Genomic DNA, 15,465 nt, shown 5'->3' on the forward strand with positions numbered 1-15,465 from the left:
TCTGCTCTAACAGATCTCCAGTGGAACAAAACAACTCGAAACACTCCTGTTCCAAAACTTTGAAACCTATATCTCCCTAATTTAAAACCATATGCTGCCTAACAACAAAGCTTAGTAGTAAAATCTGATCTCAGCCTTTGATTTTCGGCATCTTGACTTTTCCAGCTGGCCACTTGTATACATCTCTCTATCCCACAAGAATCCACCACCATCACACTTGTCGTGCCTAATCATAACCTATCCACCCAAAACTATGAGACATCCACGCTCTACCCCTTATCCCATCTATATTCTAGTCTTCTAGAACTAACTGTCTCTTCCCACAATGTCTTTTAACTTCGCTCTAAACTTCTAATGGCTAAGACTTTTTCTCACTAAAATCAACCAGGACCAATACTAAAAATTTAATCTTTGACATTATTGGGCTCTCCTTGGGGCTTCACCCCTTCCCCAAAGGCCATCTCTCTACCTACCCTGGCGGGTCCTGCCTCCGATCATCAATATAAAAACCGCGACATACGCCTCTGCGAACACTCAGATATTCTGATTTTGAGCATTCGGACTCAGATTCAAATATTCAGATATCCAGGGTTCACATTCAGAATTCCAGTTTCTAAATTCAGATTTTGAGAAATTCAAATATTCAGTATTCAAGCATTCAAGCACTCGGATTTTGAGAAAAGTGCGGGCTTCCTAATTCTAACAAGTGAAAAATTATTTGGTGCCTCAATCGGAATACTCGGCTGGTGCAAATTTCCAAATATTGTGAACCAGAACACCTACGCAGATTTGCGCCATTCTCCCTTTTCAACTCATCTCGAAACAGTGGTAAGTTTTGTTTTCTTTTATGCCCTTATTTATTGATTCCACCCGTTTATTGAAATCCATTTTTAGTGGGTCATTATTATCATTCTGTGGTATCCATCTATCGAGTCCTCCATTTATTCGAGACGGTGACCACTATGAATTTGAACACCAACTTCATTATCTCCGTTCCATTATTAATATCTCCCTAGAAACTGATTATCACCCACACCCGACACTCCTACCCCCTTTCTTACTCCAACGTTTATCCCATGTCCTTCTTCTTCTCCTACTCGTGCGTCCACTTCTTCTACCCCTTCAATATCCTATTCCCCTGTTTCTTTCTCTGAACTATCTCTTAAATTCACCTGACCATTCACGTTCCCCCTCACTCGACTAACTCTCTATTCATATTCCTTCCCTTTTTCATTCCTTCTTCTTCCACTTCTCTCACACACACACACACACACACACACACATATACACAGTCATTCGCGTAAATTGTCATATGCTAAACCGCGCCGTTGTATCATTTGTTATTATCATTTTAATAAATCTGTTGATAGTTTATTTTCATCCAATTAATTTCAAAATCCCCCCCCACCTTCCAACAGTTGACTCATGGTCCTATCCCCGGTAAAGGGATTCGTGTCCTTGACCGAAAAACTGACCGCTCGTCGTACGTCAGTGACCGAGTAAAGGGACCCGTCGGGTTCCTGACCCGTTCCCTGGCACGCGTGTACGAACGAGGTTCGCCTTTCCTGCGAACGAAAAGGTAGCGCTCCTCCTCTAGGACGTAACATACCAACATTTTGGGGGCTCGTCCGGGATGATAAGAGTGACTGTTGGAAAAGGGTATGAATACGCGGTCTAAATCTAATAAAGACGAGGTGGAAAATACTTTCCGTAAAGATGTCGAGAACACACCACTTCGTCGTGTTCGCGAATCAGAATCATTTGAACAACCTCAACATACATCTACACCATATGTGCCACACGACCAACAAACTACCTCTAATACCTCTGAAACATTTCCTGCACCTACATCTGACATCGATACTCCAACCATCCAAAAAATTTTGAGTGATAGCTCATTCTCTCTTAGCGCATTTGGTATAACCGATTCACCTCAAAGAACTAATAAACCCCCGAGTCCTATCGCAGAAGTATCTGTCGAAGAAATTAGTTTTTGCGCTAACCTACGCAGTATAAATCTTTTGATAATTCCTTATATTCCTTCCGTCTGGTTGTCACAGAAAGCGAAATTGATCCTAGCAGTAAACTTACGGTAAAAGATTTTACGGAACAAGGCAGTCTAAGAAAACAATCTAATTTAGAACCTATTACAACCGCAGAAATCATGAACGATAACGTAGCAACCAATAACTCTTCCGCTACTTTACGATATGCCGTAGAGGCCGTTCCCTTCTTTGATGGTCAAAACTTGGTCAGAATATTTTATAGAAGGATGTGAATTAGCAAAATCTATGTTACCGCCTGAAAACGAAAAATATTTGGCTAAAATAATCCAAACTAGATTAACCGGCGAAGCTTGTCATTGTGTACAAGACCAGGATTTCTCGCGGATTAGTCAATTAACAAGTTTTTTGAAACATGTATACGGCTCTTCTAAAAGTTTGATCCAATTACAAATTGAATTATGGCGAAATTACCAACGGGCCGATGAAACGGTACTCACATACGCGAACAGAACGAAAGCAATAGGCAAGTGTATTTTAGAAGCACACCGAACCACGAGTAACGGAGCTATAGATCGCTCTTATAAAACGTCATTAGAAAATGAATTGGTTCACAGTTTTATCAGAGGATTGAAGCCCGAAATAGAGCAAAGAATTGCCAGAAGTTTAGATGTAACCGCAACAGTAGAAGAAGCCTTAAGAATTGAAAAAGAATTACAGGATATTTTCGAAATACGCGGGTTGCAAGGTTTCCAAACCAACACAGATATGTGCCAAATATGTAAAAAATCCAGTCATACAGCAGATAAATGTAAATTGATATTACAAAATATAGCAAAATCCTTACACAGAGAAAAAATTAACTAAAAAGAAATTAGTTAAATTTAAGCAAACCATTCGTTTATATAGTACTGTGGAGCCATTTGTTTAAATGAAGAAAATAAGTATCTTTTTAAGCAGTAAATAATACTTTTATGAAGTATATAATTTACTAACTATAAGAAATATTTCCTGTATTATAACAAATGTTTATTGAAAGTCAACTATTGATTGTTACATAAAAAAAATTTCGTAAAGGTATTGGTTTAAGTAAAAGAAATTGTATTTTAAATACATCATTTACTAATTTTAAGAAAATTTTTGTGTAGTAAAAGTAATATTTACTACAATAAAAATAATATTTTACATTAAGAAAGCGAATGATTTTTCTATTCAGCGAATCAGTATTCATTTGTAGGCAACAATTTTTGCCATATAATAAATATATGTTAAAAATAAAGCTTTATTTTCTTTTCATAAAGTAAATAAACGTTAGAATATAAATGACGTTTTTTCATAAGTGAGCAAATGAGTTTTATATTAAATAAATGAATTCTGACTTATAAAAAATATTTCGTACAATATAATAACTATTCATAAAATTATAGCTTAATTTTTACAAAATAGTCGAATATGTGCTGTAATATAAATGACATTTCCTTTTAAATCAGCACATGACTTTCCGATTAAATAAATAATTCTTTTGTAGCAAAATATATTTTTTGCAATACAATATATATTTATTAAATTACAAGTTCATTTCTTAGAAGATATTCCATATATATTGCAATATAAATAATAGTTTTATTATGTGAGCAAATCATTTTTGCAATAAGTAAATCATTTTTCATTAGTAAAAAATGTTTTTTATAATATAGCACATATTTGTAAAGTAACAGCATTATTTTTTTAAATGTACTTTATATTTACTGGAATATATTGGGTGTGTGAATATGACTCCGCCCTTTCCCAACAGATGTTGCTTTTAGTATTGTGAACGTGTACTAATAACTGGCAACACTTGTATTCGATAATATTTCATGTCAACTTTCAAACGCACTACGTGAAATTTGGTTTAAGTGTAAGCAACAAGTGTTTAACCCTACTTGAAAATGTCGGTTTTCGTTCCAAACAAACATCATTTGCGGGAAGTATTATTACACTATTTTATTGCAAAGAAAAGTGCAGCGGAAACTTATCGTTTGCTTGTGGAGATTTACGGTGATCATGCTCCATCTAATACAACTTGTAAGGAATGGTTTCGACGATTACAAAATAATGATTTTGGAACTGAGGACAGAGAACATGGGAAACCACCAAAAAAATTTGAAGATGCTGAATTGGAAGCATTATTGACAGAGGATTGTTGCCAAACTCAATCCGAATTGGCTGTAGCATTGAATGTTGAACGATCAACTGTTGCAAGACGTTTAAAAGCAATGGGAATGATTCAAAAAGTTGGTAACTGGGTTCCATATGATTTAAAAGAAAGAGACATCGAACGTCGAAAAACAATTTGTGAAATGCTGCTTCAAAGACAGCAAAGAAAAGGATTTTTGCATCGAATAGTCACGGGAGATGAAAAATGGATATATTATGAGAATCCTAAACGCCAAAAAGCTTGGGTGAAGCCAGGTGAACCCGGCCCATCACAGCCAAAGAGAAATATTCACTGTGCTAAGGTTATGCTCTGTATTTGATGGGATCAGAGAGGTGTTGTATATTATGAGTTGCTCGAACCCTCTGAAACTATTAAAGGAGAAGTTTACCGACGACAACTAATGCGTTTGAAGCGAGCCATAGAAGAAAACGGCCAAAATACAGCATAGAAGAAAAACGGCCAGAATGGGTGAATAGGCACAGCAAATTAATTCTTCAGCATGATAATGCCAAACCGCATACCGCAGAAGTCGTGAAAAGATATTTAGATGGACAGGACTGGGAAGTGCTACTCCACCCGCCATATTCGCCAGACATAGCTCCTTCAGATTACTACTTACCAGGTATGTCGGTAATTACTTTCCGGTTTTTGTAACAGATGTCACTAGCCATAAGTATGCAATGTTATGATTTGATACATATGTCATTTTGTTCTACTGACATTAACCTCAAAACTACACAAGTTCCGCCAAAATAACAGCGTTATAGATTAATAATTTTTTGAAAATGTCGAGTTTTGTGCCTGAAAACGTGCATTTGCGGCACGCATTACTTTTCTTGTTTAATCAAAAGAAAAAAGCCGCTGAAAGTCATCGTTTGCTGGTAGAGACTTACGGTGAGCATGCTCCAACCATAAGAACATGTGAAACGTGGTTTCGACAATTCAAATGTGGTGATTTCAACATTCAAGACAAAAACGTCCTGGTAGGTCGAAAATGCGGTAGGTCGAAAATGCGTTTGAAGATGCGGAATTGCAGGAGTTATTGGATGAAGACCCAACACAAACTCAAAAACAATTGGCAGAAAAGTTGAATGTGAGCCGAGTAGCAATTTGTGAACGATTACAAGCGATGGGAAAAATCCAAAAGATGGGAAGATGGGTGCCACATGAATTGAATGACAGGCAATTGAAAAATCGAAAAATCGTCAGTGAAATGCTGCTTCAAAGGTATGAAAGGAAGTCATTTCTGCATCGAATAGTAACGGGTGATGAAAAATGGATTTATTTCGAAAATCCCAAGCGAAAAAAATCATGGTTATCACCTGGCGAAGGCGGCCCATCGACTGCAAGGCCAAATCGCTTTGGTCGCAAGACCATGCTCTGTGTCTGGTGGGACCAGGTTGGTGTCGTATATTATGAACTGTTGAAACCTGAAGAAACAGTTAATACTGATCGTTACCAACAACAAATGATCAATTTGAACTGTGCATTGATCGAAAAACGTCCACAATACGCTCAAAGACATGATGAAGGTGATTTTGCAGCATGACAACGCGCCGTTTCATACAGCGAAACCAGTCAAAGAAGTGTTGAAATCACTTGGGAAGTTTTATCGCACCCGCCGTACTCTCCAGACCTGGCTCCATCCGACTACCACCTTTTCGCATCGATGGAGCACGCGCTTGCAGAGCAGTACTTCGCCGATTTCGAAGAAGTTAAAAAATGGCTCGATGAATGGTTTAGCTCAAAGGAGAAACAGTTCTTTTGGAATGGCATCCATAAATTGCCTGAGAGATGGGCAAAATGTATAGAATCAAATAGCCAATACTTTGAATAAATATATTTTAACTATCCATTGTAAATAACGTGTTTTCTTTAGCGAAAAAATCGGAAAGGAATTACCGACACACCTGGTATTCCGGACAATGCAGTCAGATCTTACGGGAGAACGGTTCACTTCATACGAAAGTATCAAAATTTGGCTTGATAATTGGATCAGCTCAAAAGACCAGGACTTCTTCAGGCAAGGAATACATAAATTACCTGAAAGATGGGCGAAGGTTGTAGCTGCAGATGGAGCATACTTTCAATAAACTTTTCTTTAATTTTCTAAACAAGCAAATGTGTTTTATTTTAACAAAAAAGGGCGGAGTCATATTCACACACCCAATAAATAATAATGTTTTTAAGTAAGCTAATAATTTTTCTAACAAATAAATGAATCTTCGTTTGTATGAATTATTTTTTTACAATATACATCATATTTTTGAAATCATAATTTTATTTCTTAAAATGTACTTTATACAATATTTTGTAGAAGTCCAGAATGGTTTATGTGAAAGAAAATTTATTATTATTTGTTTTATAAAACAAGTATAATAATTTTTGTTTTATACAGGGTTTGTCAAAAGTGTGGAAACCTTTAAATATTTTTTGTAAAAATGAAAATATCAAAAAACGGTAAACACGTATTTTGATTTTTCAAAAAAGCTACCCTATGATATGGATACCGATTATTCCCTACCCCCTAGTACGCGGGGGTAAAAGGGGGGTTGAAAATTTTTAATTGGACTAAGGGTCGAGTGGGGGCTCATTTGAAAGCTCTTTTCATAATAAATACACCCTTCAATTTTAAGTCACTACAATCCCCCCATTAAAAATGGCGGCCGTTCAAATTTCGAAATTTCGTGCACTTACAAGGGAACGGTCGGGGACGTCTCTCACCGATTTGAATGGGCATTGGATATGTTGTAGAGGATCAAAAAATATTAGACACATATTTTTTTATATATGTTTATCTCGAGGTTTAGGGGTTGAAATCATCCCAGAAATATAACAGAAAATGCATCATGATATGAAAGCAAAATTACCGCAAAAATCAGGTACAATATGTCAGCATAGCAAGATAAAAATTTAAGCACTGTATGCTGACATAGTATGTCCAATAGCAGCAGTACAAAATTGAATATAGAATGACCTTACATCGTGCGAACAGCAAGCACTTAGAAATCAAGCTGAATGGGTAATATCTTGTGGCAGGACAAATAAGGCAGAAGTCGATCACGACGCATCGTTCGAACATAACAGTAGAAACACTGCAGAAATCGTTCATGAGGTGCAGTTCAAACATGACGACAGAAACACGGCAGAAATCGTTTACGACGTGCCGTTGAAACACAACGGCAGAAACAGGGCAAAAATCGAACACGTGCCATTTGAAAGTAACAGCAGAAATGCAGCAGAAATAGGGCACGAAATTTTGCTTTTTAGCGGTGCCTCCTTTACGATCTATATATCAGGTGTAGTAAAAAGAAATCCATTATTTTTGCATGAAATTGAAGGCTTTAATTACCATAGTTAGAATGATCCGATTTAGGTCAAATATGCGCCGTTTTGTTCGATAACTTGTTGCCATTTTGAAGGTAATTTCATTATGCCTCTCTCATAGAAGCCCTCGTCCCTATTGGCAAAAAATTGAGACAGTCGATTTTTACAAGCCTCTCTTGAAGCGAATTTTTCACCAGCAAAATTGTTCGCCATGGACAGGAACAGATGGTAATCACTTGGTGCCAGGTCCGGACTATAAGGTGGATGCATAAGAACCTCCCAACCAAACTCCCGGAGCTTCTGGCGAGTCACTATCGATGTGTGTGGCCTGGCGTTGTCCTGATAGAACACAATTCCTCTCCTATTGGCCAAAGCTGGCCGCTTCTGGGCGATTGCTTCCTTCAGACGGTCCAATTGTTGACAGTACAGTTCCGAGTTAAGAGTTTTGCCGTAGGGGAGCAGCTCATAGTAGATAATTCCCTGCCAATCCCACCAAATGCACAGCAAAACCTTCCTGGCCGTCAATCCTGGCTTGGCCATCGTTTCCGCCGGCTCACCGCGATTCGACCACGACCGTTTTCGCTTGACGTTGTCGTAAGTGATCCACTTTTCATCACCAGTGACCAACCGCTTCAGAAATGGGTCGATTTTGTTGCGATTCAGCAGCGATTCGCAGATGGAAATTCGGTCCATGAGGTTTTTTTGCGTTAACTCGTGTGGCACCCATACATCGAGCTTCTTTTTGTATCCAGCCTTATTCAAATGGTTCCAAACGGTTTTTTGTGCAATCTTTAGCTCTTGGGCAATCGAAACAGTGCTTACGGTCGGACTCGACAATGTCCATGATTTTATCGATATTTTCGACAATTGGCCTTCCAGTGCGTGGTGCATCTTTGACATCGAAATTACCGGAACGGAATCGACGAAACCAAAATTGCGCGTGATTGGCTGTTACAGTATCAGGACCATAAACACTATTCACATTTTCAGCCGCCTGGCTTGCGTTTTCGCCTTTATCGAAGAAAAACTGTAAAATATAGCGTATTTTCTCTTTGCTAGTGTCCATCTTTGACGCGCGCTCAATCAAAACTGAGTCAACTAATCACAAAACTGTCAGAAAAGTTTTTTTAGTACGAAATCTCATCTTTCTAACGCCATCTAGTGGAACCCGATCGGACTTATACAACGCGAGATACAGATAACTAAAGCCATCTATTGAAAAAATAATGGATTTCTTTTTACTATACCTGATACGACTCGATGAGAATCCCAAAAGCGAGCCAATGTTGTTTGGTTTGTTAAAATTTATTTTATAAACAAATTTTATTTCGCTCTTCATCGTATTATTATTGGCACGAATTATTATAGGATATTCATTCTCGTCATCTCTATATAGATTATTTTTGGAACGCACTGCTTTTTGGAGAATGTGAAATTGTACGTTTTAGATATTTGTATATGGCGCGCAATTCGTACGATCCTTCAGGAATCGTAATTTCTTCATCATTAGCACCATAGTAAAATTTATTATTCGACGAATTTACGTTTGGTATCGTATTGTATGCTTCGAAATCTGTTAAATCGAGCTCGTAATCACCATCGCTCAAATCTATAGCGGGAAAGCAGCTCACCGTAAGGGTGCTACTGTTATCAGTCAACGTAAGCGTTAGCGATATGTTTGCAAACTGCCGAACGAATACTGACTGCTGTTAGTGGAATGTCATTATCATCATTTAAATTGATCCTCTACCGTTTGGAGAAACTATAAGCACAATTGTCCGCAAATGCTCTGGTTGTAATGTTGATATGATGTGCGATTGTACAAAATTTTCACTACATCTCTCTCAAGGTATTGAATCAATTACTTGGGCGGTCGAAGATTACCAAAATTGCCAAAATATACTGCTCAATTTCCTCTTTTCGCATACGCCACCCAGTGAGTACCTGGTCTCTCTGTGTCGTCTAAATTTACAATACCTCTCTCATTTTGACGTACTCCATCTATCGGTAAGGCGTCACGCATGAAAACACCTCGAAAGAAAGATATACGCATACGCCTTGCTAGTCTTTCCAACTGTACATTAGTCATTGCACCCGTGGGTAATTTTAGCGTCTCTTTGACGTTTTTTTTCTACAGCGCCTTTCCCGCGCTTGTAAGGAGCAAGATAGATTCCATGACCTTTCATAGCGCGACCTTCCATTGCGCGATGATGACGTTTTAATTCTTCCAGCTAGTGTTGCGCGGCTTTGCCATCATTCACCGCTTTTGCGACACCCGCCGCTCCACCGACTAGTGAACCGAGAACTCCCAGTAATGGTAGAATTGGTAAAATACTACCCCGTTTTGCTACTGGAAGTGCTCGTTTTCGGATTTCTTTCTTGGACGACTTCTTTTTCTCCGTGCCCATGCCCATGCCGATTTTCGTTTTGGCTTTCAAGGCAGTCCAAACGGCTGCAGCAGCAGCTCTCTCGCCTAGAGTTGAATCTTTCGACACGCTGCATCCAATGAATTAATGCCTTGGTCACCTCTGGCCAATCGTTTTATCAAGCGAGTTCCAGGACCACAAAATTGATATCTGGGAATGTGTAGTTCGATAGGAAGCACATTTATCGCGCGATTCAATAGACCACTGCCGACTTTGACTTTTGTCGACGACATTCACTACAGTCCCTGATCAGCGGTGCTGGACCATCGATATGTGTTTGCTGCCACGGACGATTGTAATGTTCCAAACACCAACGATACTGCTGAACTTCTGGATCGACTTTTAAATGTTCCGGAAGTCTATCCTGCAAATCGTCAATATACTTTGCAAATTCGCGTAACAAAACAATCTTCGGTATATATTTTAGTTGTTCGGAAGTTAGCTCTCGAATATCATGAGTATCTGTCAACAGGAGCAACATTTTCTAAACTGAGTGTTTCCAAGATCGACGCGTCTAAATATATATAGTTAAATCAGCGTCACATTTAAATTAAATGGCAACGATCCGTTAACGAAATCAATTTTACGACTCACGGGGGAAACATGCGGTTCGTGAAGCAACCGACGTTGATATGTGTGACAAATTTCGACAATAGAACGGAATCAATGAGCATGAGAATCTTGATCAATGAGAATGAGAATCTTGAGCAAGAGGCGCGCAGGCATGGAAACATGCTTCTGAACACTATACGCGGCATCATATGCGGTCCCTCGAATTGCGGCAAGACAAACATTCTCATCAGCTTGTTGGAAAGTCCGCACCGTCTACGTTTCGAGAACTTGTACTCGAAATCGTTGCAACAACCTAAATATCGCTACTTGGAAAATCTGCTGAAATCGATAGATGAAATTGGATACTTTACATCACTCCAATAACAACGATGTGATTCCAACGACCGAAGCGCCCAAAAATTGCATTTTTATCTTTGATGACGTTGCATGTAACAAACAAGATACGATAAGAGAATACTTTGCAATTGATCGTCATTCGAGCGTTAACTGTTTCTATCTCAGTCAAACGTACGCAAAAATACCCAAGCATCTTATACGGGACAATGCAAATTTTCTGATTCTCTTTAAACAGGATGGTACCAATTTGAACAATGTGTACAACGATCATGTGAACACTGACATGTCATATGAGGATTTCAGTGCATTGTATTGCAAATGTTGGGAGGATAAATATGGTTTTACAGTGATTGATAAGGACAGCTCAATGACCGACGGACGATACAGGAAAGGATTTAATGACTTTGCTGTGCTGTGAGATGCACAATCGTCATTGTAACCTCAACGTGGCAACATCTTCAACATCCACAAGCAAACATATCAATGATGAATAGTAGCGTGAAGATCATGGATCGTGAAAAGGTAGCGGAAGAGATTGCGAAAACGAGCGAATCAATCCGCAAGAAGTATGGCGCTTTGAAAACTGGTAGAATGCTGGAAAATGCTGCATTGGAGAGACACTTTAAACCTATTATTGAACTTCTCAAGCAAATCACGGGAAGCAGCGCTAATGTGGGAAGTAACGTTGATGTTAAAACTGAGCCACTATCAATGAGTACAAGCGAAGAAACAAAGAATGTAATATTAAAACCCGAAAAAAAGATAAAGCGTAAGGCAAAACTTTCACCAGTCGCATTGACTACATCGAAACGGAAACTATTAAACGATCCTCTGATAGTTCCTACATCGACGGGAGCTCTACAACATGAGGAACTACATGGAATGTCACATGAACCTTCACTGATCGACAATCTACTAACTGATGCTGATGATGATGAGAATGTTTCTGAAACACCCCGATGAACCGGTAGTGACATCCGTTAGACGTCAGTTGCGGACGTACAAAGGACAACAAACTTTACGTGATCATTTTGGTCCGTTGGGTCAAAAATATATGGGAGCTGTGCTAAGTAGTGGAAAAGATAACACTATAGATTATGTTTATGGCGTACGTCTTAGTAAGATGGAGCGATGCTCGGTGATAAACGTATCGATGTGGACAGAGTCGATAATATAATCATAGGCGAAACAGGATACTTTGGAACACCAGGTGTTTACGAGCTAATATTCAAAAGAATCCCCGACGATTCTGTGTACACCGAAGCTGATATGCAAAAATACAAAAAAAATATACTATTGGCGACAAATACTCACAGACGCGGGTACCTCCCGCAAAATCCTATACTCGGTAACAGGGAACACAAATATAAACATATAATCGCGCCTCTAGTATCAGATGCGTCGAGCAATAAAGTGGGAGGAAAAGGTTTATCCGCATCGCAAATTATGATGACTTTAAATGACAATATCGACTAGGTGCATTGGGATGATCCCAACGAGCTGGTGGATCGTCTGCGATTACTTGAAGCTTCGCGCCAAGCTGGCAACGACTCTCACGCCAACGAAATTTTATCGATTATCGAAGAACTCCGTGAAGCTGGTCTCATTATAAATTAAGCAGCGTGGCATTGACACAAGTCAGTCAGTCGGTACAATTTGTTCCGAAATGTCGGTGAATATGTTTGGAGTGTCGCGAGAAAACAATGGTGCGAAAACTGATCGAGCGTATCAATGGAATGAACAGTTGAAAATTACGTACATGAAAATGCCCTTTGTTTAAACGCTGCCAAAGTTTTTGATGCAAAATCGCGCAAGATAAAACATGTAGCGCAGCCTGAAGCCGATAGTGACGTTGCAACCAAACAATACGTGGAAGAATGTGTTGCAGGTGTGAGAAATCATTTGAACGATGTTGCAACTAAACGATACGTACATGAAAATGCCCTTTGTCTAACCGTTGATGGTAAAGGTTTTGACGCAACAGGGCACGCGATACATCATGTAACGTGGCCGAGAGCCTTCAATGATGTTGCGCACAAAAATTATGTGGATGAGAGTATAAAGTCTGTAAAACTTCTGCTGCATGAGAGTAACGTTGAGAAGAAGCAGTATATAGATGAGAATATAAATTCTGTAAAGCTTCTACTGCATGAAAGTAACGTTGAGACGAAGCAGTATGTAGATGAGAATGTTAAAAAATTGAAGGATTAGGTGGAAGACTACCGGAAGAAAAACATACTGAGCATAAATAGCATTCATGAGAACATAGAACGAATTTTAGACTGGACAGATTCAGAGATAAAGAAATCGTCGAAAATATAAAAGTAGAATATTGCAGTTGAATCGACATATAATATCGACATAAGCAAGAGACGGATCATCACGAGCTGCAATGGTGAAGCAATCGTCAAAATTTAACAAAAAGAAGAAAAGTTCAGAGAAGCAACTCATCGGTACTATTTCAGCTGTTTCTGCCGGTGTAAAGTGACAAAGCTTCACGCATGATGGGAAAACGACTCGGCGAGTAACGGGGAAAAATAATGAGAAGAAACATCCCGAAAAAGAACAATTAGTGAAAGAATTACACGCTCCAGCGAGATGAAATTTTCCTCGCAGACGCGTCATAGTGCGTGGATATGATGATGATCTTTGGCAGGCTGATGTGGTGGAAATGCGTCCTTACTCGCGATTCAATGGAGGCCACCACTACATACTCACCATTATCGATGTATTGAGCAAGCACGCATGGGCCGTGCCGTTAAAGAGCAAAAGCGGAAAGGAGATAGCTGAGGCATTCGCAAAGATAATTCGAACGGATGGAAGATGTCCGAAGAACTTGCAAACTGATCAGGGAAAGGAGTTTTACAATACAGAGTTGCAGAGACTTGTGAAGAAACACGGTCTCAATCATTATTCGACTTATTCAGTAGTGAAGGCATCTGTTGTGGAGCGATTCAACCGCACGTTAAAGAACAACATGTGGAAAATGTTTACGTTCAACGGAACTTACAAATGGATCGACTCGTTACCGCGCCTCGTCGCCGAATACAACACGCGAAAACATCGAACTATCGATCTATCGAACTATCGGCATGCGTCCTATCGATGTGACTCCTACGATTGCTAATAAGCTCTTAAGCACAGTCTATAGTAACATAAAGATTGCAGCGCCTGCGAAATTCAGTGGGTGATCTGGTATGCGTCAGCAAATTCAAAACTATCTTTGAAAAAGGCTATACACCGAATTGAACAACCAAAGTGTTTAAAATCGTCAAAGTGCAGACAACTAATTCTGCAACTTACCTACTCGCAAACTCGCGCAGGAAACCTATCGCCGGAGGTTTCTACGAACATGAACTACATAGTGTCACCAATCCAGATATATACTTAGTAGAAAAGGTGTTGCGCAGGCAAGGTGACAAAGTATATGTTAAATGATTGGGATTCGACTATTCGCATAATTCATGGATACAAAAGGATAATGTATTGTAAAAAATGAATACAGTTTTATTAGAACATTTAATGACATATTTAATTATAAAATAGCTAATAAAACAAATAAACGTTATAATAGTATATTATAATGTTCCCATGGTAATGTATTTATCGAATCAGACATAATATATCACTTATTATCATATAGACTGAGAGCAGTTTTCGTTTCGAATACCGTGTATACCTCATGCAACTTGGATCTTATGTACGATTGACGCCGACTCGTTTCAATTTCCTCTCTCAAACAATGCGTGTAATCGTCAGAATTGATCGTTCGTGTTATAATATTCCTCTTAACACCCTTCATCCTTTTAGTGTCCTTTTTACCTTCTACTTTCAGCGCATACATTTTTGCTCTGAGCCCGACGAATCTGTCATTATAGCTCCGTTATTTTCGTCTTTCATAAGCCCTGGAACTTTTTTGTTCTTAAGCAGTATACCGTATATGTTATTTTGAGAATAATCGCTCGTATCAAACCTAGCAATGTCACGTTTCATTAACTCATATACATCATCGGACATTACATGGTAAATTAAACTATCTGTGTCCGTATACAGTACTTTACATTTCTCGCGATATAGAGGTGACATGTATTCATGGTGAAATTCATACAAGCAGGTCTTAGATATGTCGAGAATACACATACCCACATAGATCGGCTTGTTAAACTTCACTTCGAGTTTTCGCAATTCAACTGCAACCAAATTTTCTGAAAAGATGCTCCTGCTATGAAAATTGGGCATTGCGACTATTGCCTCTGCACCCCATCGTCCATCCCATTTTGTCAAAAGTTTTACATCGACATGATTGCGAACATTTTCCATTGTTTTGCCGAATACCGCGTTGTTCATTAATTTGTATAAATTTTTCTCAAAATCGTTTGTTGCATGCGTTCGAAACTGCGTATTTAATTCTATGTTGTTGCGTAGCCATGAAGATTGTGCGAATTGGAGTATGCGATGAATCTTTTCGATACGAAGACCATGGCGTATGCACTGCTGCAGGTTGCGATAATGAATAATATAACTGCTTATTATATAAAGTCGCAAGGAGTTTTTCTTGCTGTTTGTTCGAGAGCTTCGTTCGCGTCAGACAGAACGGTAG

The 15,465-nt window shown here is 38.9% G+C and overlaps 1 protein-coding gene across 1 annotated transcript; it reads right to left on the reverse strand.

Moving 5' to 3' along the window:
- Positions 1-14,680: 14,680 nt before the first annotated feature.
- On the reverse strand, positions 14,681-15,212 carry LOC112590645 (uncharacterized). The gene has a single exon (XM_025307822.1). The coding sequence runs from the start codon at positions 15,210-15,212 to the stop codon at positions 14,697-14,699; it is 516 nt and encodes a 171-aa protein (XP_025163607.1). The 3' UTR covers positions 14,681-14,696.
- Positions 15,213-15,465: the final 253 nt, after the last annotated feature.

This window comes from Harpegnathos saltator, unplaced genomic scaffold (assembly GCF_003227715.2).
Source record: "Harpegnathos saltator strain DR-91 unplaced genomic scaffold, Hsal_v8.6 scaffold98, whole genome shotgun sequence".
NCBI classification, from domain to species: Eukaryota; Metazoa; Arthropoda; class Insecta; order Hymenoptera; family Formicidae; genus Harpegnathos; species Harpegnathos saltator.